General features: G+C 39.8%; 1 protein-coding gene across 14 annotated transcripts in view; it reads left to right on the top strand.

Moving 5' to 3' along the window:
* DYNC1I1 (dynein cytoplasmic 1 intermediate chain 1) overlaps positions 1-27454 on the top strand; it is a 194306-nt gene that overhangs the window by 117467 nt on the left and 49385 nt on the right. For all 14 annotated transcript variants that reach the window (XM_061350049.1, XM_061350053.1, XM_061350047.1 and 11 more), the window contains 3 exons: positions 973-1098; positions 21991-22137; positions 26533-26646. In XM_061350049.1, coding sequence (XP_061206033.1) covers positions 973-1098; positions 21991-22137; positions 26533-26646 — 387 coding nt within the window. The remainder of the gene's footprint in view (positions 1-972; positions 1099-21990; positions 22138-26532; positions 26647-27454) is intronic.

Below are 27454 nucleotides of genomic sequence, written 5' to 3'. Positions count from 1 at the left end.
GACACAAAGAGTGGATAACTGGGTGCTATTGCATAGGCAGAAAGTAATTTGTGTTTTGTGGGCAAATTGCTACTTCTCATGGTGTTTTGAAATTATATAAGGTCGTCAACAGAATGTGAATATTTGATTTATGGTATTGTGTGTTATGGGGGTTGGACTAGATGACCTTTGAAGGTCCCTTCCAACCCAAACTGTTCTATGATTCTATATAGATATATGTATAAACAGAGCAAGTACGTGTGTGTGTTGCATATCTACTTTTAATCAACAGTGGATAATGGGTGTACAAGAAAATATGGATCTGATTTTAGAGTGCACATTGCATCAGTCTTATTGAGTCAGTGGAATTTGAGGTCACCCTGTGCTTTACAAAATGACCTCAGCATCTTGCAAAATTGAGCTTCTGTGAAGAAAATGTTTTGCTTGCTATTTGAATCATCAAGAAGAGCTTTCAGGTTTATTCTATGCATAAGCGAAAAGGAAGGGTGCATAATGAAATGAGAGAGAATAGTTTTCAGGAATGCTGAAAAAAACTGTGAATTTCAAAATAAAAGCAAGTAAATGATGTGGTCATAGTTTTTTTCATGATCAAATCAATTAAGACGATGGTTTGTCCCTAAATAAATGGTTAAGTAAATACATTAGAATTACTCAAGCTTTCAGATTTTTCCTCTGCTTTGCATTCTAATTAGGAATATCCTGTTCGATGTTTTTACTGAGAATTACCTGCAGAAAATAACATTGCCTTTGTGGTACATGAGAGTAACTGCTATAAACCAAGCAGCAGGGGCTTTAAGGATGTCAGGGACAAGTAAAATATAAAATCAAAATGAAGCTGAATACTATGATTGGACTAGTGTGTATTATAATTAAAACCAGATATTGCACATTTAGTGTAGATTATTTCTGTCTCATCTGATTTTCCATAGATTCTTCATCATCTATCTTACTTCATTTACTTTTTCTTTCTAGTACCCTGAGTTGATGGTTGCATCTTATAACAATAATGAAGATGCTCCACATGAGCCTGATGGAGTAGCCTTGGTATGGAACATGAAGTTCAAGAAAACCACACCAGAATATGTTTTCCATTGTCAGGTAAGACTGAGGAAGCCATCAATTTCATGCTAGACGAAACAGTTTACTACATGGTGCATCTTTCCAATGTTTAGATGAAGGGGTTGAGGTTAAAAATTGGCATTTTTGGGAAAAGTACAAGTGACAATCCAATGGTTTTAGAAGGCAGCCAGCCTTCTCAAACAATGCTGAAAGCCTGTCAGGGCTGCATGTCATTCTTTGTCTATTTAAAACAGTCCCTAGGAGATTTAGTTTATAAAGCCCTTGCACTTATGAAGTAACTGTGGTGTACCACTTCCTCATCCAGGCAGCAGCATATGCTTTCCCACCCACGTTAGCTTCCTTGCATCCTTTTGCACTCCAAGCTGCCTACCCTTGCTTTGGTTCTGCTCAATATCATGTTTTGCCTTTAAAACTGAGAAGTACACTTTGAATTTCAGGGCATGTGTCGTACTAACAGCACCGTAAAAATGGTCTTGGTTACAAGGATTACTCCACCAGTTACTGTTCGACTGTCCTTTAGGTTATTAAACCAGTGCTTCATTTGACTCAGGGCTGCTTTATGATCATGCTATTTTACAGGTTTATGGGCAGCTCAAAAATAGGTGGGTGTTTTATTTCTGTAGGTCTGTTTACTCCTCTTTTGCCGCTGTTTTGCGTATGAACTGGCAGAGCCTTGTATTGACAGAAATGTCAGTTTCTCATTGGCTCTATCTCCATCAAACTGTCCAAACTGTGGAACAGGGCTTGGGCCAAATTTCCAACCTCTTCATTAATATCCTTTTGTGGTAATTAAATACAGGAAGTGGTATTCAAAAAGCCATATGGAAAAGTTTCAGCAAGTAGAACTTAACAATCAGAGATTAGTAAAATGCAGATTATTCTGCGGTAAAAAATTGCTTCTCTTGGAAGGATATGTATTACCTGGCTAATTGTGTAAGCTAAGTGTCATTTTACATTCAATGACCAAACATCTTTTTGAACTAAACTTATGTTTGGACTTGGGTACATTATCAGATATAACATAGTGGGAGGGAGTTGCTGGAATTGAAGTTACCGCTTCAACCCGATTAAGTAACCTTTAATTCTGGGCATGTTTTTCTAATTTGCTATACTGAAAAACAACTTCACAAGGAATCTAGGCCTGTGCAGCAAATATGCCATACAGATTATATACATATATATGTATGCATGTGTGTGTATTACCTTTGAAATGAGAACTTGTATTTTTCTGAATATCATATTCAGCAGACTGATGTGTTCTTTCAGACTGCTTAAGATGTTAGCTCAGATCTCATGTTCAAATTCTTCTAGGACGTACATGCAGCTTAATATTAAACAAAAAAAATACTCAAGAGGAGAGATGGCCCATTGTCCTTCAACTGGGTTGGTTTCTCAAGATAATAACCAGATTCATGGTAGCCCTTCCGAGTACAGAAAGGGGAGATTGACTAGACATAACAATGAGCTCTGCTAACTAGAAATTCTATCTAGTTTTAAAGCAGGTACACTTAAGCAAGGGAGGTGTCATTCACTAAATTGGAAGTTTTGAGACAGGCTATACTCTCCATTAGAAAAATATATGTACGACAAAGTCGGGGTGAGAGATTTGTCTTGGCTATGCTTCTAATTCTTCCATTAAATTGGATGGCCACCTTTTTAGAACTGGAACCTTAAAAACTGGGAATTGAAAGACACATAAAACATTGTGCTTTTACATGCATCCTGGATTCATCATCTTCTAGTAAAATGAAACCAGGTCTGTCCATGGGAAGTACTTATTTTCTTGGTCAAACTGTCCACAGATAATTTGCATTATAAGTCCATTACAAGTTGGAACCATGTTTGAACCACCATTATGGGGCTTCTGACATGGAATATCTTCTGCATCTCAGGTCAGATGGGGATACCCACATGGGATTAAATAGGGAAGCAAAAAGCGTGAGATTTGGTCTTTTGAACACAGGTTTTGTCCTGACTCAGATGGAAAATAAGAAAAAAACTATCTTAGCTCAGAGTCTGGTATTCAGTTCTGTAGATCGTCATGTTATTCTGTTAGTGGAAGCCAAGTGTATTATTAGTCAGCCCCATACCGTTTCTATTACCATTTTGCAAGAGAAACATTCCCTTATTCAGTCCTGATTCAGTCAGTTGTCTAGGTCTTCTGTAAGACAGGCCCAATTTTAATTCTGCAATACATGACCTTATAACAGTCTATCCCAGTATCTAGAGGTGAACACACACCTTATCATTACAGCCTGGTTGCCCAGATATGACGCATGCAGTACTTTGAGCGTCTTCTCATAGACTTCTCTTTTCCTTTCCAAAGACTTTCTATAAAAGCATGGGTCTTAATAAATACTATATTGTGCAGACTAGCAGACCTTTTGCCTTTCAATGTGTGGTCTCACAGAGTGAGATACAAGCAAGTAGAAACTCATTTCAGGTGTGACTGTCAAGGAACTCATGCAAGCCACTTCTGAGAAGGCAAATTAATAAATAGGTTTAAAAGCCATTTCTGAGGAACTTCTAAGAAATTGTATCTCAGAAGTTCAGGTAACATCAATAGAAATAGGGACATGAAACGTCTCTGGGCAGCTGAAGAGCAGACAACTTCAGCAAATGGAACTTCAGATGCCTCTTGTGCATATCTGGTAAATTCTTGAAGCTTGGAACTGTAATGTTTTTCTGACTTTCCTGGTATATTATACAGATTTAAGTAACATAATTATGGTGGAATTTCTTAATTTTCTTTATATCTTTCTGTGACTCTTTGTAATCTTGCACAGGATCATTGAAATTGTAATCAGAATAGGCTTTCCCAGTGCCTTCACTGAAAGTTGGCAGGATCCACGGGCTTCAACTAAAGCTGTCTATCAGCCATGGTACATAATCTACCAGCAATGTTTTTTTCCTAATTTCAATCAGCAAAAAAATTGATTTAAGTCCTCAAACATGAGGTACTGTGCATTCTGGAAATATGACATTCATGCCCAATTTAAAGTCATATTAAGTTGTTGGCTTTTTTGTAGGTCATAATAAATTTCATAGCTTTAGAATATGTTTTGCTACAAATTCTGGGTTCAATTTTAGTTAATATGCATTAAGGAGAAAATAACTATCAGCCAAGTGGACTTGTTTATTTATTAATTCATATGAACCGCCGTGTGATCTATCAGATCTTTTCTAAACAAAACTGTCTTCTACTCTTTCCTCCTGTGGAATAAAATGTTTTATTTTTGCCCTTCTTTGGGTTTTTTAGATTTCTGCTTTATTCAGTGATGTGCTGACAGTATTTTAGCTGGGACTCTAGCAGATTTTTTCCTCTATAGCTCATCATACATCTCTTTACCACAGGGTTAGAAATGGGAAAGCAAAGAATAGTGAGGGATTGGGCAATTTGTTCATTTATTTTCCTATGCAAGCAAAAAAAAAATGTTGTCTCAAGCAAAATCAAAGCAAAAAGGTGATACCATTCGCCAAAGGAATGAACACTCAATACTTTCCTTAGGTAGTGAGGGATAAATTTAACATGCAGTTAATACTGTAGAGTGCAGACTGGGAATGTCTTTGCAGGGAAGAGTCATAGATGTCCTCTGCCCACACCCTGGAGCATCACAAACTTGCTGTAATCCAGTGCATTCCAAAGACAAAACCCAAGCCTTTCAGAAGCACTTTATGAGGCCCTGGATGAGTCATCCCTGGTTGGGTTGGTTTGGCAGTATCCAGAGAGGGAATGAATTCCAGCAACAACATGGAAATCACATTGACTTTCCCTTGGTTTGGTGGGAGAATTTTAAGCAGTGGTTCACACTGCTTCTCTCAGCTACTATTGGTCTGCGTTTTGGTGGGGATGGCAAAACCTAAAATAGTATATGGCATGGTTATTGATTATATGACTCAACATGAGCTCAATCCGGTATCAGTTTATGCAATGCATGGAGCTGGCCTGAACTACTAATTGATAGAGTAGCATCAACAATATTTCTCAGTCTTTCTTAGAAAGAAATATCCATTATGTGCTTTTTCACTGAACAAAAAAATTAAAATCTACATTGCCCGTTAATTATGAGGATTATTTGTAATGCAATGCTCATTGTTTATGTAGTGCTAATCATCTCTGCCCACAGTATTGCCTCTGTTTCCTGGTGGCCTGATCTAAGCTTTCTAAGCCAAAGTGACCTGGAGAAGTATGTGAAACTTTGCACCAACATTTCTGGTTGAGTGAGGCAAATGAGAACTCAGACTGTGTTTGCAATAAATTGGCTAGTTTAAGGCTGAGCTATCATACCCTTCCCTTCAGCAGGGCCTGTTAGCATGGCTGCAGTACTGCTCTTATACCAGATCTCATAGCTTTTGGGTTAGAGCTGATCTGCAGAGACACAAGTCACAAGAAAAAGAAATAATGTAGTGGACTTGCGGATATTACAAACCATTTCCTTTCTTCTGGAACTAAAGAGGGCTTATTAAAGTTGGTTGAGATATCTGGATCTCAGCTTCAAGCATCCATCATTTCAAGAAAGGAGGCATGGGAAAAGACAGCTAAAGATATTAGTTTCATGCAAATAAACCAAATTTAATGTTGCTTTATTTTTTGGAGGCTTCTGCATTGTGTTTGAGAAGTTTGATGAATTCTGCTTTACTACACCCAATTTAATGATAGCAGCAACAGAAAGAATGACTACATTGACTGCATTTTGATTTATTAGAGATTATTTCCTGATCTGTTAATTTCCTCTTTCTCAACTACGTCTTTTTCAACTCTCTCAAAAGGGCAGTGAGAAATACAAATCTGACACATAGAAGTAACCCCATTCAGCGTTATTTCTAAGGAAGGAGAGCACATGTGAAGTAGCTTTTATTTGAGGAAGCAGTAACCATTTAAGAGTTCTTTCAAGGAGTCAGATTGACTTTTAGCATAATCACAAAAAGATTCCAGCAGTATATCACTTTTAATAGCTGCAGCTATTTTTGTCCTTTTCCTAAAGTGCCATGCAGTCACATTTACTTGGCTGGTTCCATCTCTTTACCAGTCTGTCAGGTTTTTTTGTGGGATATAGGACTTGTGTTTTCTATTTTAATTTCAAGAAAAACTGTCCATGCTTGGAAAATATTGGTGCATTGGATACAGAAATCAGTCACTCAGCCACACCACAAAATGTTTCATTCTCCCCTAGCTTTTTTGTAGTGGCTTCTGTACACTGCCATTAAGTTATGTGTTTGACCACTCTTCATTGCTTATCCTGGTGTGGTCTTTCCCTTTTCAACTAAATAGATGGAGTCAGAAATGCATATCTTAGAATTAGATGCTCTGAGGTAAGTGAAGGCCTGTATTTAGTGGCTGATGTTGGCCAGAGTTGACTTTTTTTTCCTGATTTGGTTCCTTTGTTGTTGTCTGCACTTTCAAAATCAACATAAATTCCTTCAGATGTGCTTTTTGCTCCAGCAGCCTGCCTTCTAAAGGTGCTGAGCACCCAGATCCATGAGACTTGTGTACAGAGCAAGCTGAGGTAACAGCATGAATGACTACTCTCCTCCTTTTCCTCTTGTCTTTGAGTTTCCTTCTCTGTCTAAGCCAGACCAGAGCTCAGTCCCTCCAGAACTTTAGAAGAAAAGAAGTACTACAACAAGTTTAATTCTCAAGAAAGTACGGTTGGAATACTTAGATAATAAAGAAAAAAACCTCTGACAATTATATTGGTCCTTCTCCAGAAAGGATTCCTCACTTTGTTGCTGCTATCTAAGTTTCAAATAAGGATCCTGCTCTTCACAGCCACACAAGAAATGACATACCCTAAACTCTCTCCAAGCTTCCCAGAAATTCCGAAGTAAAATCAGTCTCAGTGTCTAGTAAGAGAAGGCATCTGTGGTCAGTCTTTAAGTACTGCAAATCTCAGAGAAGACACATGGCTCTGAGCTGACTGCAAATTTAAAACAAAACAAAATCTTCATTTGAAAGAGAAAGTCTTTTCCAACCTGAATTATCCTGTGACCCTATGGTCGTAAACATGAATCAGATTCTACCCATCTTCCTAGTAGTTCTTTGGCAAGTGGACCTCTGAATGTCTGTGAATGCCTGTGAAGATTCTGAGGCAGCTCCCATAGTGGGAATGCTCCAGTACCTACCCAGGGACCCAAATTTGTTGCAGAATTTTTGTTACATATACCAAAATGTTGTAAAACTGACTGAAGCAGGGCTTCTTCAGAGATAAAGGGGTTGTTTTGTCTTCATTTCTGTTTCATTTCCTGCTATGCATTGTTGGTAGAATGATCTTTGTGCCGCTGTGTAGGCCTCTGCTGTGCCTGTTCTCCAGGATGCACTGTTGCTATGACATTTGTAACTATGTGGTCATTTGCACACTGTAATAATTCATGCAGATGCACAGGTGCACTGTTTTGAATTAAAATTTGGGGAACTTGTAACTATGCCACTGGGGGAAGAGAACAGTTGAAATTGTTTCAGAAGCCATGGTGTGTGACAGGGCATTCTCACCCTGTTCTTTTTTTACCATTTTTTTCCTCTGTTCTGTTGTGTTTGTCCAGACTGGAACATAGAAACTCAGAGCACAGTCTGTGCTGTGAGGGTTTCAGTAAACAAGAGCCTCTTAGGTCTTTCTTTGTTTTAGGTTCTCCCTCCTGTTCCCAGCTGATAACAGCTTCTTTTTTTTTTGCTCTTTTTTTCTTTTTGTATTGGAGCCTATACCACTTCTAGCATTTGGTGATTAAAAATAACAATCATTTGGCCTAAAATTAGTGCTGTAATACTTGTGGAGAGATTGTGTGTGAGTCAGGAGAAGTTACATCCAAACACCCAACGATTGGATGTAGTATTTGGAAAAAAGTTTCCAATGTCTTAGGCAAGAGGAGAGACCTGCATCCATCAGATTTGTACAGGGAGCCAAAGACAACCAAATATACAAGGGGCAGAGCCTCCTGTCTCCCAGATAGTACTAAAATTTAAGGCATCCGTGAGGGAGGACAGAAAAGGCACTGAATATGTGAAAATGTATATTCTGTCTTAGCTGCCACAGTGTCTTAACCTGTCCTGAGATCGCCAGTATGAAATGCCCCAAGTCCTTCTTTACTGCTCTTAATGTGGAATCTGCTAGCATCTGCAGTTCAAGAAAAGAAACTGCGTGTTCCACGCAGCCTTTTAGTCCTAAAACCTCTGAAAAATGGACCTTATTTCCACACAAAATCAAGTCATGGTATTTTTTTATAGCAAAAGTAAGAGAGGTAACCTTCTTCCAGGCAAGGCTGGAGAAAAAACTAAGCATCATTATGCAGACTAAAAGGATGTCAGTTGGATTCACAGTTGCATGCCTTCGTTTGAGTTTAGCTCTATCTTTCCAATGCTTAGCAAAGCTTTTTCTGTGATGACTTGGATCTGTTGCTATCTTGTGCAGAACCTTGAAGAGCAACACACCCATCAAAGCCAATGTGTGCATTATAACAGCGTAATTGTATGCCATAGCCCATCAGCCTGTAAAATGACTGTAAAATGTAGGTGGGTTAAGTTTCCCTATTAGTAATTAACATTCTGAATTACTTGAGGACTTTGTTTATAAGGACTTGAGGATTACTTGAGGACTTTTATAAAAACAAAGTCTGCTAGCAACATAATGCTCTGTTGCTTAGAGCAATGCTTAACATTGATCATCTTCCTCATTTGAAACTGAGATTTCAATTATGAATCAAAGAATTAGGAAGTGACGAGTTTGCTTGTCTTTCTTACATGGAAAATTTTAGGTGGCTTCTGTTTCAAAGCTTTTTTGGGAGGGGGTAGATTATTATATGCTTAAATGATATGCTGTCACCACTAGCAATAGTGATGTGCTTTTTGTAGGAATTAAAATAGTGATTTGTAATGAATCTGTACTTACTGACACTGTTTCTCTTCTTAAAGTTCACGTAGTCTTCCTTTCAGACCAAATATAAAGAATACGTTGGCCACTTGATATGGCAGGCATCCTTTTTTATTTTGAAGTTTCTTCAAAATAAATGTTCACTAACAACTTGCGTTGTACCTTTGTGCATTGCTGGCATCTAATAAGCAATATGCAAATAATGCATTTTGCAAAAAACCCAACCTTTGAATTTGTAGCATTAGACATGCACTGTTTTTAAACTTTAGCCAGCTAAGAAAAAATATCTCAGTCAAAAACTATATTTCATAAGAGAAAATTATAGTGATATTGATGGTTTGCCAAAACCTCAAGCAGTGACAAAATCCACAGTGTCCTGAAAGAGATGCCTTTGCAAAACCATTCCTTTGCAGATGCCTTAGATTATCGATACTTATAAGCACATGACATTATTCTTTTGACTCAGAATTTTTAAAATCTGCGTTGATAAAAAAATGCTGATCTGTCACACTATCCCAAAATTGCAGAGAAAAAAAAGCACCAGATCCTGTGTTCGGTAGTTTACTAGTTGTTGATTTGGTTGCATTTCAACATGACCTAGTGTAAAATATTTTCAGAGAAAGAGAGGAAGGAAAGGAAAAAATAATATAACTTTCCTTTGATGATGTGAACATTGTGTTTTATAGTTTTTCTTGTCTATCTGAAACTCCCACTGCTGAAGACTTTTGGGTGAACAAGAAATGCGGCATCAGATGTGAAATCAATAAGTCACTGCGATTCTTCCGCAGAATTTTTTTCCATAAAGGATATAAAACACCATGCAATTCCCTAGCTGCACTGCAAATGATGGATAAACAGCTACAGGGATGACTTTTCTGTTTGGGTTATATAACTGTTCTCAGAGCAAGCTACTTGCAATGGAGACTGCATTTGGTCCGAATTCGAGAAAATTATTTCACTTCATGATTTTCATCTCTGCAGGAGCTCTGTGTGAGGAGTGAAGCCTGTTTCTGTGTTACCTGGCACAAAATGTGAAACAGTTACTCTTCTGAAGTGCTGTAAAAGGCCCCAGAGACCAAGAAATCCATCACTACACTCCAGGATACAACTGTCCTCTGCTTTAGGTTAACCTAAAGCAGAAGGCATGCTTTAGGTTGTCCTCTACCCCCATGGCTGGATGACTGACAAGCACTTCCCTGAAAAGAAGTTTTGTATATGGGCAACATTGATGTAATGATGATTTACACTCCCTGCTTCCCACAAAGCGAAAGCAGAGGCACATGCTGACTGGCTGAGATACTGATATTATCCTTGGAAGATGTTTCCCGTGGGGCAGAGAGAAAGAAAAAGTGCAATTATTTTAGCATGAGATGACAAGCAAATGTCCTATGTGCAAGAAGCAATATGCTTTTAAAAACTTGTCATATTGGAGGGATCAGAGTGTTTTCATTATCTCTATAATAAAATGTGCCAGGGTGCATTAGGGTCTATGAGTAATTCATTTTGATTGCTCTTATAACAAAATTTAGTATTTTTGCAGCAAAGATAAATACCGATTCTGCTGCAGTTCCATGTTGTCCATAAACATGTACTGAACCACCAGTCATTTCATGGGGAGAACATGCTTAACATTTGCTACCTTGCGTTTACGTCTGTAAATAAGTAGACTAAGCCCAATCTGGATGGAGTTAACAATGTATAGGAGTTGTGCAGAACTGCTGTTTTCTATGAGTTGTCTGAGGTAAATCCATTCTTCTGTCAGGACAGTAATGCATTATAAAACATCCCATCACTGATGGGAGTGGATCACAGGATCATGGAATGATTTGAGTTGGAATGGACCTTAAAGATCATACAGTTCCATCCCCCTGCCACCTTCCACTAGACCAAGTTGCTCAAAGCCCCATCCAACCTGGCCTTGAACACTTTCAGGGATGGGGCACCCACAGCTTCTCTGAGCACCCTCTGCCAGTGCCTCACCATCCTCATAGTAAAAATTTCTTCCTAATGTTTGGTCTAAATCTCCCCTCTTTCAGCTTAAATCCTTGTCCTATCAATACATATCTTTGTAAAAAGTCCTTCTCCAGCTTTGTTGTAGGCTCCCTTTAGGTATCGGAAGGCTGCTCTAAGGTCTCCCTGGAGCCTTCTCTTCTCCAGGCTGAACGTATTCAACTCTCTCAGTCTGTCTTCGAGGTGCTTCAGCCCTCTCATCATCTTCGTGGCCCTCCTCCTGGACTCGCATGAGCAGGTCCATGGATACCTGGGCAAGCTATTTTTTGAGAAAGATGTTACTCCAGAGGTCAGCAAATGTAAGCTGGCATAACTATGCTGATTTATTTTAACTAAGGCTTTAACCCTGAGACTAGAAAACCACTTGTCTCATTCCTTCCTCCTCTACCAGAATACTCATGGAAAACAACAGCAGAAGCCAAACAGCAGAACCTTGCAGTTGAGGAAAGCAGGATGTGCAATTTCAAGAAATTAAGGTTTGTTTGGAGAAAGGGGAATAAAAGATTGGGTCTATAATGGGAAGTAGTCATCTATTCCTGCATGACTTTATCTGCCCCCTAATGCTCTATGGGTGCAGAGCTAGGCTACTCATTGAGAATTTGTAGAGTAATTTTTGATAGGAGACAGGCAGTGCAAAGGCAAGTCATGTTCCCGCCCTCATTCATAAATACAGGCTTGCCTGTGGTGTATTCTTCATTTACACTAGAAAGCTGTTTTTGCCTCTCAGTCTCTCAATCCTCATATCTATATGCAATGTTTAATTAATTTTCAATTATTTCCAATTATATAGTGACACTACTTATAAGTGATACATCAGTGAAAGTGATGGATTTGGGCAAATATAATAGACTGTCAGTCTTCACTAGAAGCTACAATTAAATCAAAAAGATGAGAAAAGATTACTGTAATTATTATGACAGTGAACTGGTAGAAGTTTGCCCAAGTGACACAAGACTACAGAGCACAAAAAGCCAATTGCTTAGAAACAAGTAAAATAGGATATAACTGTCATCCCTTTGCTCCCTAGCCTTAATCTGGGGAACCAAGTGACCTGTCTCCAGGATCAGGCAGAACTCCATTTAGCCAAAGACTTGTAGGCTCTTTGTTAAGTAGAGCGGTCCAGTAATTAGAGATTCCTTAATTCCTGAGCTTCCCAGGGAAAGAGAGACTTGGACATCCTAGAGCAAGTCCAGCAAAGGATATCTAAGATAATTTATGGACCAGACAGCTGGGAGTACTCAGCCTGGAGAAGGCTCAAGGGGGTCTTATCAGTGTGTATAAATATCTGATGGGAAAGAAAAGAGGAAGGAGGCAGGCTCTTCTCAGTGACATCCAGTGCCAGGACAATAGACAGTGGGCACAAACTGAAATACATGCATTTAAACATAAGAGAAAAACTCTTTTACTATGAGGGTGATTGACTACTGGCACAGGTTGCCCAGAGAGATCATGGGGTCTCCATTCATGGAGATACTCAAAACCGAAACTACGCATAGTAAACAGCAGTCTGCGCCCTACTCTGAGCCAGGGGTTGGACTAGACAACAACTAGCTGTGCCTTCCAACCTTGGCTGTTCAGTGAGCCTCTGATGCTTTATACTCCTTTTCTCTTCCCTGTCTCTGAGGTTATGCAGAAGTCAGCTGAACCATGACTGTCTAATTCTACAGAGGCTTCCCAGGACCAGCTGAACATCAGGGTTTCTTTCCTTCTCCCTGAAAGGAGATCACTGACATTCAGAAGTCCTGAATAAAGAAATTGCCTGTTGAGGAAAAGTACTTACCAATTTGCTTGGCTGTGAGCAGGCTTTTGAGTCACTGAAGTCATGGGAATTAACTACAGTTAAGCAAATGAACTTCTGAGAAAAGATGGACTGAAGCATATAGATAATATCTTTCCTCAGATGGGGCTTTAAAGTGTTCTTGGACTGATTTGTTCAAACTGATGACCATGCCTGAGTTCTCGTTCATTTACGGGGGGGGGGGGGGGGGGCAATTGGACTGAGTACTACACTTGAGATTTATCTGCAACACCCTTATAAGCAACTGTGACTATTATGCCAAATTTCACAGGCTGAGCTGTAAATAATTGTTCTTGCAGCGTCTGTACTGACTTCTAATTCGTCAGTGGCTTCACATAGTTTGATTGATCAAATGCGTGGTTTGGAGAACTGCTGCCATAGAAACCACCAAGCTACCACTGCAGCTCAAGAAAAGCTTGTGTTTCTATTCCTGTTCTCCAAGTCTGGAATTTGCTATCTCTGTGTGCTCTGTAAAGTCTTAACTCTGATATTTCCAGAACTTGCCATTAAGTGATCTTAGTTGTGTTTTCTCTTTGAAGAGACCAGGGCACCAAAATGCCAGGCAAGCCTAGCCCATACCTCCCTCTCTGGGGGGGATCTCTTCTGCTTTTACATAGTGTTAGATGGGAGCCACCCTGGATAGGGACTCAAGCTGCTGATGCCAGGTCATGGTTCCAGCAGAAAACAGACTCTGCTTGGAGAAGAGATGTGCAGCAACAAGAAGCTTAAGTCCTTAGCCCAATGGCTGGGGCAGTTTATGAGCACGTGTCTGAGCTTCCAAGACTAGGTCTGTGGTTTATATTAGATAATACCAGATAATAGGCAGAAGTAACTCAGGAAAAGTGACCAGAACTCCTGGACTTGTCCCTCCCGGCCAGGTTTCCCAAGCATTTGCTAGATAGGAGTGGCTTCACCTTCATAGATGCTTTTGCCTGGAGTTGCCTAACACCACGCTTAGAGGCGGCTTTGGTTTGTGCAATGTTTTGAGTATGTGCTTCTCAAGAGCTGTATTTCATTTTGCAGTGCTTAAAATATTACCACACCACCCCCCCAAAAAAAAAAGGAAATAAAAAAACCCAACCCAAAACTATAGGAATGCAAAGAGATACAATGATGAATATACTGATGAAAACAGGCTGAACTGAGCTCTTTCTTTTTTTTACTATAGCTTCTATAATCTTGTTACCTCTATTCTGCTGTCCTCATGCATTGATAATAGTGCATGGAATACAAACAGTGCTTTGAGGCTATGCTAACAGAGATGGCTTTTGGAAACTCATTCTATATTCAATTTAAAAACAAAACAAACAAAAACAAAACAACACCCCCCCCCCAAAAAAAAAAAAACAGAAGAGGGGTGATAATTTCAATCCCATCCTTTTTAGTGTAGAAAGAAAAACTGTATAAATCCCCACAGCAAACAGTGTGCAAGCTGAAAATAGATGATGAGCATCTTGCCCTGAATTAGCAATGAAATTCTGTTGGGAATTGATTGTCGCTGAATCTGAGTTTTGGCTGCTGGCAGACCAAAACTGTTAAGACATATATTTATGTTCCAATGATTTTGAGCTAGATATACAGATGTGGTTAGGTCCCTAAAGATGAAGAGAAAGGCAGGCAATGGGATTTGCCAGTGCACTTTGCAGCACCTGACTACCTCTGTTTACCCAACTCGCTGGTGCATAGATAGCTATGCATACATAGGCAGCTTTTGGTTTTGAGTGCTTCTTAAAACAGGGACTGCAGGTAAATGCCTGCAGAATGTTAAGGAGGTTTTATCACTAGAAAACTATTCAGGCTACAGTTCACCAAATGTAACTTCTAAAATCCCTTGGAATTTCCCTCTGTATGACAACTGTTAATTTTACTTAACAGAACCTAAAGCGTCAGTAGAAACATCTTCTTTTTTTTGTCATGTCTCATGTAGGGATGACTGATTTCTAAAGGATTTCTCCTAGTTGATAGGGATGTCCTGCCACCAGCCCTGTATTTTCAGAAAGCAACTGAACACTCTTCAGTTTAAGAGCTGCTTCTTACCGTATGGCATTTCTGACCACTCCACCAAGTAAACTTTTCATGTAATATTATTTGGTCAACTCTAGAAGTGCTCATCAGACTGAGATACCTTTGAAAGAAACTGGTTACAAACCCACCATAACAATGCAGTCTTTGTCCCACAGAACTTGAAGTTATGGTTATTTGTGGTGGCAGGCAGCAACACCATCACCCATGTGCTGAACTGGCTGGGTATATAGCACCTCTGGTCCAGAAGCCATTGGCTAATACTGTGCTGAAACTAGTGAGCCCTGATGCATGTAAGCAGAGTGTCAGGATGCCAGGCTCAGGCTGACACCTACCATCTGCTTCGAATTCTGGCCAGCCTGTGGTATGAGCAGGGATGGCAGAAGGTCTCCGCACTCCTCCCACAGACACATACCCCAAGGGTCTTGGTCTGCAAGAATGGTGCAGATCTGTCACTTCAGGCTTGTGAATAATTTAATCAAAACAATTAAGGGTGCTCATGTTAGAGTGGCATGATCTAAACAAAACAAACGAAGTGCCTGCTTCTCCAACATGCAGGCACAAGGATTTGTCCTTGCAATTTAATAAGCAGCCAGATCCTAATCAGAGAAAACAGACAAATTTGGGTACTTAGCATGTAAGCAATTGGGTGGAAAGAAAACTTTATTTTGATGTGCTTCTGTTATGAAATTGCTCCTTGTTTCTCCAGACTTTAATTCTCTCCTCATCAGTCTAACAAAGAAGGTATGATATTCAGCAAAGACTATATTCTTAGGCTTGCATGTATCTGTAGTTATTCAGTGTTACCAAATTGATTGTTGCAGTCATGTATAAAGGCAGGCAGGATTTCCCTGTGTTGCATTTGAGAAGTATCATGTTTATCTGGTTTTGCCACAGAGCAAGCAGTTTTGCTGCCTTTCTGAGTCATCACAACACCACTGAATGAATAATATTAGCAAATGCACTTTCCAAAAGGGCTGAAGTACAGATCCCCTTCTGGCAAAGCAGCTTGCGGACTTTCTTTTGATTATTTTATTCTTGTAGTTACATGGGCTGAACCTGCAGTTACAGAGATGAAAGTAGAAACTTCAGCTTTCTGCCCTGATTAAAATGAAGGCATGATGCTGGATATTGCCTTTCTTCAGACTTGGGCAGAGCTTTCTGATTGTGCTGCAATGCTTGGATGTCAGCACTGAGGTTAGATGTCAGTTACCTACCCTGTAAACTTGGCTAAGAAAGAGCTGTGTTTCCTGACATACTCCTTTCCTTCTTTTTAAGGACTCTAGTACTTTTTCAATAAAAATAAATTTAATTTGCGGCTACATTTCAGCTCCATTGGTTTGATGGTATAAGTGGAGCAATACCAGTTTTGGATTTAGAGCAGTCGTGTGGCTGAGTCTCTCTGTGCAGCTTTCATGTGGTCGGGTGAGACATTCTTAGAATCCCCAAACATTTTTGAAGATCCTAAACTGGAGACATTCACAATTCTTCCCTCCCTTTCTACCATTAATCCTTCATGTTTTAACAAGCACTGAAGTTAATACAGCCTACACTCTTTCCTGTCACACTGGGCCCCCCTCCTTCCTTTCTTTCTCTTGAATAAAGCAATCTGTTCTTTCCAGTCCATACTCTTGTAAATCAAAGCGGTGGATGTCGACACACACCATAACCAAGTATAAACTTCCTTTTTTTTAATTAAACAGGATTCTGACATTTGGTTTGAAGAAGTGTTTGCTTGGTTTTATTTATTTTTCTAAATACGTGAAGGATGTCAACTGGTTTTCTTTTATTTTTAGTAGAAGATGAATTTTGTATGATGCCACAATCTCTAGTACAAAATCTTTCAGATGTTGTTTCATGGTTGAATAGGAAGACTTGGGGACGCAATACAGAAGTCTTGGCATTTAAAGCTTTTGGAATTAAGAGCTTACCTCTTTGGTAAAGGTTTCTGTACAAATAAATTGGGTATTGGGTACCTTTTCAAATTCAGCTGGGAAAAACAGTTGTCACTATCTTCTCTGCTGTTTGCTTATTAATAATAATTATACCTAGACATTTATGTGAAACACAGATTCATAATAGCTGATACTAAAGAAAGAAAAGCAAGCAAGACTCTTGGAAGGAACTTAGTCTCTACTTCAGGTATTTCAGTAACCATGGCAAAGTCACCCTAAAATTGCCTCTTTTGAGGTATCCCACACCTTCTTTTACGGTGCAAGAAGGATGTAATAGGGCACTAAACCAGACAATCTAGTGTTCAGATGCAATACATTACTTTCCACACTGGTTCTCAGTTCTTAGTCCTTGGCCTGGCAGGGAAAAAAAAGGGCTTTATTTAGTAACTCAGTTGCTGTTTTGTTTCTAGATGATGATTTTAATCCACCAGCAGTATCATCCATATGTGTTCTGGGACCTCATGTAAGTGTGTATAGCAATGCAAGCATGAGAAGACGGTCTCCTGATTGTCTGGCCAGAAGAAGGTAGGGCAGTTCTCAGAGGGAATAGGAGTGCTTAGAGTCTTTAAATGCTGTTCTTCATGAGCATGACTGAGAGTAAAAGGTTATAAGTAAACTGTATGTGTACTTTTGGCCTTTGTCTTTATTTATTTATTTCTCAGGAGGGCAGGCATAATTGATCAGAGGTCCAGTCCCTATTCCTCATTTCCTATAGATAAAGAACTAAGAGTCTGGCAGCTTTTCATGTTTCTAGCTAAGTGGCAGTAGAGTAGCTTTGTCCCTCTGCTGTCAGTCCCCCTAAGCCAATTCTCTCAAGCATGGAAAATGACCTGCCTCTTCATCTCAGCTGCAGTTAATTTTATTGCTCACTGCTGTCTCTGTTAGACTGACCTATAGTAGCATGCCAGAGACTGTGGTGCTTTTTCGCATATGTTTGCTCAGCTAGAAAAGCTACCCAGGAGTTTCCTGAGTCCCTGCTGCAATATAACCTGGTATTTTGGAGTCTAGAAATGCCTGTGAACTCCTCAGATCGCATCTTCCCACTGACAGAGTATTGTTTTGAGATACATCTGGTGTCAAGTGTAGGCATATGGTACCAGTATGGCAGAGCTGCCTATGGAGGTGGTTTCCTGCAGAAGAAGTCTTGCTGAATGCAGTAGTCGTTGCCTGTTGAAAGTCATTACTGTTTAGCACCCAGGTCTTTGCGAACTTGTTCGACTGGTGGCTGGGCAGAGTGCCATCCAAATCTATGGACATGAGCACAGACAGCTGAGTCTCTGGGGCCTTACATGCATCAGATGTGGGTACTGAGGTCAGGCTTCTCAGTAAGGAGAATCTAAATGACTGGCTGTCCCTAGCATGTGTATCTGTGGTTGAAGGGATATGCCATCATTAATCCAAATCTGGACTGGATTAAGCTTCTAAAATAAAAAACAGCTCTGCCAGCCACTTGAAGAGGGCTCAGGGCTTGTTTGAATTGAGTGCATCAGTGGGGAGGGAGGGAGGAGAAGGAGGAGGAGGAGGAGGAGGCAGAGGCAGCTGAGCAAAGTCACCACCTCACCACCCCTGTAGCTCATCTTTCCATATGGGCTGAGACAACCAAAATGGGGGGCAGTGTGTGCAGCATTCATCCCTCTGACTGCAGGTCTCTCCATGGGCTGGGCAACACTTCTGTTTCTGAGGCCGTGACAAAAGCACAGACATTTCATGCTTTGTTTCTTCATTATGTTTTCATCACGGTTCTTGTAACAGCTGGGAGCAGAAGCTTTAGCATTTGGGGAGAGGGACTGCCCATTTTCCGCACAAAAGATCTCAGGTTTGCCAGCCTGGGCCTGGCTCTCCCTTTTGCCTGGGCAGTGTTCCCACCTGGAGCTGCTCTGTGCTCGCTCCTTAGCTCTTCATCTCTGCAGACGCACAGGGGATGAGGCAGCACCACCGGCATGGTGGTACCCACAGGAGCAGAAATTCTGGCGGAAGATCACAAAGACAGAAGTACCAGAAATACTTCAGTAGGGTTGTTGAGAAACCTAAAGAGAGGCAGAGGCAGAGAAAGCTAAATCCAGTTGGCTGTGTTTGCACAGAGGGAGAAAACACCAGAGCATTAAGTTAAAGTGAATAATGAAATGATTCACCACACAGCACAATTCAGAGAAATGAAGGTGACCGAACACTTGGGTTTGCCTGTCTCTTGTGGGTCCTGATGGTTTGCAGACACAGATGTCCTGTGGCACCCATAAAAAGATAACACTGGGAACCTCCTATTCTAAGTACTGCTTTTATGCTATGGACACTAACTCCCCTGTGGAATTGTCTTCTGTCATGATCCCCCTCTCATCTCTGTGCATTCTTGCCATATACTACGAAACTAGCTGCTTCTGTTCTCTGTGAGGCTTAACTCTGCACCTGCAGCATATAAAATGTACCTAACTGAAAAACTGGAAAGCTTTGCCATCATTATTGGATAGTGCCATGAGATTTCCCTAGAAAGGTGTGGTAGAAGTGCAAAGAGGGAATATGCTGTTATTTTAAAACCCGACCATGTGCTCTTTCCTCTCCCTTTGATGTCAGTGGCAAAACTCTGTTTTAGAAAAGCAAGACTGCTTGAATCGGCAAAGAGGCAGCCTGAAGGCAGAAGAAGCTTACAGGGAATGGTTTCTGCTGCTCTCCTTGAGCAGAGAGCTGTTCAGACAGACTGGAGACCTGTCTGCCGCTCTCTCCCATTAAGACTAAGAAGTGAATGCTTTTAAAGTTGTTAAATGAATGGGCTGGATCTTACAGCCCTTACTCATCTGAGTACTGCCATTAACTTTAAGAAAATAATCACTATATTAAGTGCTCTGGAGTGGAGTCCTTAAATGGTTAAAATCTAATATTTGATAGAAGTTTTTTCTCAGTAGAAAAATAATATTGACATAATTAAAAGGATGTGAACCTTTCACCAGTAGAAGAACATAAGTTGCTTTGGAGCAATACGTAAAACTAGAAGCAGCGCAGAGGACTTAAGTCCGTGTCACGTCTGTAGGTTATTTTTGTACTTTATGAAAAACACACTTTAGCAGTTTATATCCTGACCATTCAACTGTGTTCTGGCATTCTGAATTCAAAAACATGCTAACCATGAAAACACAACATTTAAAAATACACTGTCCACTTGGCTGCTTTGCCCTGCTTCAGAGTCACTCAAGTTTGTTTCAGACAAACTGAGAACTTTGTTGTGGATTGACTGTTTGAACTGGGGTTTCTTAAAATACATGTGGAGCCTTGTAGCTGCTGCAGGGTGTACACAGTGGTGGAGCTGCACTGTTTTAAAATCATCTGTCTATTTCACTTCATGTAAGAATTTCTGTCAGCTCAGTTATAAGGAATGAGAGGGGATGATTAAAACAACTCACGAAGCCATTAAACAAAGAGATAAAACATAGAACATGTGCTGTAGGATCGTTTTAATTATAATGTATGGGGAATCTGTGGAAACTGGATGGCAGCTGCATTGTAGCTGAGTTTTAAGCTCCTCTTAGCAGTACCAAAGTCCTGTTACTCAAAAGTGGGATTTCTTTAATCTGTAAACCTAATAGGTCCTTTGGAAATGGTGTTTGGAAGCTACCTTTTGTTGCTATGACTGACCATAGTGTAATTATTATGCTCAAGCACTTAGATATGCACTAAGATGGGCAATTATGTATATGAATCATCTAGTCATCAGCAAAAGCTTTAGTCAAGAAGGGAAGGGATCAAAGATGTCAAGTGAACAGCCATGAAAATCCAGAGAGAATGGGTTAAAAAAAAGGTAGTGGCTGTTTATTTCATTACCTTGGTGATCTTACTTAGTCAAAAGAACTAGTATTGAATGTACTGCTATATGCTATGTCTGCTGAGCTAACTTAGCATGGAACCTGGCTTTAAACAATAATAGCAGGCAGCCACATGAATTCTGTAAAAACTATTTAAACTTCACATTTTGCTTTATTCTCATTAACCTAGTTATAGACATCGAGAGTTAGCATAATTAATTCAGGCCCTATCAGAAAGGGATTATAAATCTCTGGTGTGAAAGTTCAAACCAGTATCTAGCCACTAGAAATCAGGATGAGGAGCAGTAGCAGTAAGGAAAGATAACTAATATATCTACCTATGGCAAGGATTTTAAAACTCAATCCATGCCAGAGACAGGGTTGTCAGCTAGGTAGACACTGGGTTTAGTTCAGCTTGGCAGCTCTAATGTTTCCAATTCAACAAAGTTTACTTAAATGTCTGCAACGCTTTTTATGCATCTGAAATATGGTAATTTAGTTAACCCTTTGTCATTGAGTAAAATGGGTTCACACATAGGAATGTCACAACTTCAAAGTACCCAGTCATTAAACTGTAACAAAGATTTGTTACAAAAATTCATTTGAAACAACCAAAAAATTAATTTTTAAGAATGCAAGCTCTGAAAGTGAATTTAACTTTCTGACTGTAATTGCTGCAGCAATTTAAGTGTTGCTCTGTGGCTTGTAAGCATCACTAAAACTGCCCATGAAAAAATGACATTTGCTTCTGTTTGCAAACAGTCTTTATTACTATGTGAATTCTCAGGAAATTATATGAATGCTGTAACTTTTGGTTTCCATGTGCATAAAACAAAGACATAACATCCAGAACCAATTATATAAATATGGGAAATAATTCCTTAGAAAGAGAGTGAAGGACTCAAAGGAGTCCTTCAAGCTTGTTCTCTTGGCTGTAGCTTGTTGGCATATGCAGGTTCTGAGGACTGCTCCCTTGAGGACTTCATATGTTGTATGTTACGTTAAAGAAACTGGAAGGTGGTAGTTGGAATAGATATCCATCTCCATACTGGCTTGTGAGACAAGAGCAATAGGGGAAGAGCTCTCCCTGATGGGAAATCATGAGCCAGGATGCCAGACTGGTGGGCTGGCATTTGGTTACTTGAAGTTCTCAGTTTTGGAAATGATATTAAGCAGTGTCCCATCACTGTCATGGAGAGGTTATCTCAGATTTTTAGGATCATGCTAAGACTCATCCTGTGGTGCATATTTTCCCTAAGACCAATGGAACTACACATTTTAGTGTCAAAATTAGCTCTTTGCATGTGTCCTGTTGGCTTTAGCAGAATTTCTGGTGTGCAAGGAATATGAATAGAGCTCATATAGTGATTTCTAAAATACAGAATGATAATTACAATATGCTTCCTTAAGGAAAGAATTGAAGGTGTTTGACCATGTGACCCTTCTCTCCCCCTCTACCTGTTTTACTCCAGTCCTCCGTGATGTCTGTCTGTTTTGCCCGCTTTCACCCAAACCTGGTTGTTGGTGGAACATACTCTGGCCAAATCGTCTTGTGGGATAATCGCAGTCACAGGCGCACTCCGGTTCAGAGAACTCCCTTATCTGCTGCTGCTCACACGGTAAGGATAAAAATCACCTCTTCATGTTTTTTAGAGGAAACAGCAGGGAAGTGAAGCTGTCTAGTGTGTCTACAGTAATGGTTGCCACACAGATGTGTGTGGCAACATAAGTGTTGTCATTGAAGGGAAAGAAATAGGTAAGAGAGATGTACAACCACCTCCTGTAAGTGCTTAACCATCACACTTCATAATGTCAGGTCAGGAGATTATCCTCCTTTCCAAGAAGGAAAGCAGGACCAATTACAACACTTGAGTAAGGCACCTTTGTGCCAGCACAGTGGCACTGCAACTCTTGCTCTTTATTGCCTGTAAGGTCAATATAGGGACTGTGTATCTGTCAGTCCAACATGGCAGGCAATTTGAATCACTTATTGTTGTCTTTTACACAAGTTTCTCTTTTGAATCAGCATTCGGCACCTACAGTGATCTCAGTGGAGTCCTGTAAATAGACACTGGTATCCTTGAAAAGAGTGGGACAGTTTGTTTCTGTTTTCTAATACAGCAATACATACATGTCTGTTGTGGTTTCTTAATCCAGACAGGGCTATAAGGCAGAGCTTGCACAGTGAGAGGGAGCTTATTTCAATTAAATGATGTGGAAGAGCATTTTGCTATTACACACTAATGCTTGCAGATATAGTGATGGTAGCACAGGGCTCTGGTGATGTCTGGGAGATATACAGGCAGATCAGCAACACAAAATGACTGAGAAAGAAGAGAGTTTCTCTGTCCCCCAAAGATGATGTCTGTGGTAGATGACTCTCTCACATTGCAAAGTACTCATATTTGTGCTGGAGGAAGAAAAAGCCTGGATTGCCTGCTAAAGTGTCCTCACTCTGCTATGGCACTGACTTCCAGTCCGTCCTGCACTAAGATGTTATGCATTCTTGAGCTCTCCTCTTCCAGAGTTTGGGCTCAGGCAGCCTGTTCATAAGATCTGGAAGGTGTACTCATGGGATGATAAACACATCCCAGGTTGGGAGTGGGCTTGGGACCATTCTTGAGTGTGAAGCAGAAAAGAAAATACATCGAATCATAGAATAGTTAGGGTTGGAAAGGACCCTAAGATCATCTAGGACCAACCCCCCTGCCATGGGCAGGGACACCTCACACTAAACCATGTCACCCAAGGCTTCGTCCAAACTGGCCTTGAAAACCACCAGGGATGGAGCATTCACAACATCCCTGGGCAACTAAACGGAAGAGAAAAATGTAATAGTATGATATAAGAAGGCAGAGAAATGCAGATTTCCTGAAACATAAGAAACTGAACTTCACAAAGCACTCTGAGAGATAGTAATTTTATTATAGCAGAGAGAATGATCAGATTAAGTGATAGGTCTTTTGCACCTCCATTTTTTACGATTCTATGATTCTTCTCTTTGGAAGTTGCAAATCAAGGTTCAGCTTTTAGTTGGCTGTGACAACACAATCCTTGAAGTTAAAAGACAGCTCTAGAAGCCATGCCATGTGAATTAATGCAAAAGATTCAGCATCAGGCCAGTATTATGATAGCAAGTCTCTTATATTAAGAAACGACAAGTGTGCACAGACATGCTTAGCGCGCCAGGCAGTACAAATATTGTTCCCTAAATTTCCACTATCATGAATGTTGATGTAATAATCTAATGATCTGTGCCATGGGTTGCAACTTCAATATTGCTTTTCATTTCCCTAATGTTTTTGCTCATTTTGTCGCCAGTAATGTTGTTCAATCTGCATGAAAAGAAACAGTCTCTCTTGGAAGTGCAATTTAGCGATGTAGCAGACCAGAAAACTGGTGGCAAGAAGCTGACTGTCACTGAAAATTGAACAACTGGGACTCAAAATCTAGTGGAAAAGAAAAGATTAATGGGAAGTAATTTGTTTACAATCACAAAATGTTTAAGACAAAATTGTCCCTCCTGGAATTATATATTAAACTAGTTTTATTATTGCAATAGAACAATATGTGATGTTTTGCTTTTAACAATTGTAAATAAATGACTTTCAGTTGTGGATGGGCACTTTATGTGCTGTCATGGATTGGTATAAATAAGTGTTTACACAGTCCAAGATGAGGAAGCATGATGTTTTTAAGGAGTGATCAGATTTTACAATAAAAGAGTGCTTTATGTTCATATATAAGAATCACATAAAATGTAAACGGAGTCTTGGTTGCAAAAGGCTGGCTTGAATCCTCACTGCCAAGAAAAAAAGAAAAAAAGGATTAAATTAAGAGAACTCTACTGTAGCAGTGTTACTTTATGTACTGCTACATATGTGAATAGTCATTTTTCAGTCAAATGAACACCCATTTTTTAATTTGAACTTACGCCAGATGTGAAAAAAGGACTTTTCTCAGTTCTTTCTCTCACTTAGCTTATTTGAAACAGATAGAGTTATCACTGACTTAAACCTTCCTGAAGTTTAGTGTCACTGATTACCGCCTGGATCCACCAGGGAAGAGAATTCTACCCGCAGCTTACTCACTAATTTCCTTTCACACCCACCACACATCTGCACTTGGGACAACAGGAAATCTTAATTAAGACAAAATCCTTTTGCATGATGATTTAATTTCCAAAATAAATAAAAGCAAGCTGGCAGCAACCCTTTGAAAGGAAGTAGCCTGTTTAGACTTTCTTCTATGTACAGTTGGTTGTCTTTTTCATCCATTTTCCTTACGTCTTTTCATTTATGTCGTGAGTTTTATTATGCATGAAATTGATGGCTGGTAGCCCTGATTAAAGCCAGGCATGGCACACTGAGGTGCTGCTGGAAAGACAGGACTTGCTTTCTCCCTCAAGTCTAAATATTCTAGCTACTCCACTGCTTGCTTTAGCTTCCTCCCACCCACTCTGTCCCTGTCTGCGTGGACTTCTGAAGGTCAAACACCCATGAAAAAATAGGCCTATTTCACACATCAGCATGTGCTAATCATGTTTAGCACTGGGCTCATTAGCTCACTGCTAAGCGTTAAGAAGGTCCATCATAGAAGGGCAATAGTGTGAGGGACAGGTTGGCGTCCTTTTGGTGATCTGGGGAAAATGAGGTGTCTGGAGAAAAAAGCTTGAGAAAAAGAGAAAAGTCTGCATCAAAATGGACCCTGTGACTTGCTGGTGTGCACAGGTAGCCTCTGAACACAAGGTATCGCATTGGCAGCAATTGCCGATTCCGTCTTTGGTGGGGGTGCTCACACACACACTGTACTTTCAGATGCTGCCCTTTTTGCACTTAGGGAGGGGGCATTTAATGGATCTGCTCAGGTATCAAACCTCAGAGATTTCCAGTATTCTGAAGATTTCTGCCTTTTCCTACTGGCTGGGTAGGTGACCTGCAGCTGGATCTTAAAGTTGTCTGAAATAAGTGGTAGTTCAGCCATTCTTTTCTTTTCAGAAGGAGCAAATGCTAGGTTTCTAACCCTACATGGAGTTGGCTTAGAAGCTCTATAGGAATCTTTTGTTAAGTTGGTCCTAATTTTGTTTAAATACTGAAAGTATTAGTGAAAAGTATGTTTTCTTCCCGGCGATGCAGGTCTTCTATTCATCAACAAAAGAGGCAGATAAATACAATACTTCTTTGCTTGACTTGTGTATATGTCCTATCCTTAAATCAGTAGGATCACTTGTACTGGTCAAAAGAAATTAAATCTTGTAGTTCAGTCTGACCGACTTTTCACTCTGGAGGTTGCTGAGCTTCATATGTCACCATCAGATGCCAGATGACACTTTAGGCTCCAAATATTACCAGGTTCCTCGGAAAAGGAATAGGCCAAGTTTCATATTGCACTCAAAGTGGAATTCAGCCTCCATGGAATGACTATTCTATGGTGAACCAGGTGTAACACCCTAAATTTAGTCACTGCACATTTATGATGCCAGATTTAAAAAGATATATTGGCCAGTGCTGTAAAATGTTGATGGACTTGTTCATGTTTTTCAAGTGGAGTACATTTGCAAATGTCAAGCATGCAAGCCAAATTCTGGAAAAGTTCAAGTTTTATGCAGCTGTTTTCTTGAATAAAGTTTTCATTTTCATTCCATTTGGACCCTTTGCCTCTTTTTGACAGTTATTTTCAGTGTCAAAAGCCATCAGTAGATTGATATATGTCCCTGTGGGTGAAATCTCATGCACATAATTCAGTATTTTTGCAGCATTACTCAGCTGGGTCATTTTATTATGAGAAAAATGAAACTTTGAAAACATTTCCACCTCCATAACGTACCTCTTAAATTTAAATCTAAAAAAAACCCCACAATAAGAAACAATTCCTATCTGGCAAAAGTTGACTCCTGTATTTTCCAGGCATTATGTGACTACTTAATCATTTTTCAAAACAACATATGACATTAGTAATCTGTTCGTAATGATGTGAGAATGGCTGTCTGATTTCCAGTGTTAATGTGTTTTCAGCATCCCGTGTATTGTGTGAATGTAGTTGGAACACAGAATGCGCACAATCTCATTACCGTCTCTACAGATGGCAAAATGTGCTCCTGGAGCCTGGACATGCTCTCAACTCCACAGGTGGGTTTGTTTTTACATACACAGGGGGAAAAAAAGCACCCTCAGTAGAGCAGGATACCTGCTTAATGGAACCTAAAAGCCAAAAACCTCACGTCCTGTACAAACTAAAACCAATGGATGCACTTGAAAGAGTATAGCTTGCTTCCAGCAGTCTCTGCTAAGAGCCAAAACCCATTTCCTTTACCACAAATCATGTAATTATTGTAATACGTTAATACATAGGTCAGTTTCAAGTGAAAATGAAATAATCCATTTTAAATCATGGTAATTACAGAAGTCGCCTGTGGTATAAATTGTACTTACTCTACAGCATTGTTTAACAAATACGGACTAGATTGCACTGTTGCTGAACACACCCTAGGCACTATGGGTTTCCAAGGGACACAGAAAGCTTACTTTGCTGCCTGCCTTCAGTAGCCAAAGGAACAAACAGTGTAAATCAAAAGTTTTAGAACTGATTTCCCCCCTCTGGAATGTTTGCTGCCATTGTCTTCCCACACACACACCCCACCAATCCCCACTTTGTATCAGAAATGAAAGGAAATCCAGGAAAATTGTCCAAACCACTAGTGATTATAATAATGAAAACTAAACAAAGAATTTGATGCTGAAAAAGGCCAATTGAAAGCATCTTTTAAGTGTTTTCTTCTTGAGTAGTACATTTTCTATTCCAACACATCACTTATTTTTTATATGTAATTTCTTAGGAAAAAAAAAAAACATATCATTTTTACTAAGCATCCTGGGATTTGATCTTGTTTCAAAATGCTGCGTAGAAACTCCTCTTCATGATTCCATTAATCATCCA

Source organism: Neopsephotus bourkii, unplaced genomic scaffold (assembly GCF_033783945.1).
Source record: "Neopsephotus bourkii isolate Nb327-2 ecotype Australia unplaced genomic scaffold, CSIRO-AGI_Nbou_v1 NB_479, whole genome shotgun sequence".
In the NCBI taxonomy this organism is placed as follows: domain Eukaryota; kingdom Metazoa; phylum Chordata; class Aves; order Psittaciformes; family Psittacidae; genus Neopsephotus; species Neopsephotus bourkii.
This window is presented reverse-complemented; position numbering and strand designations above follow the sequence as displayed.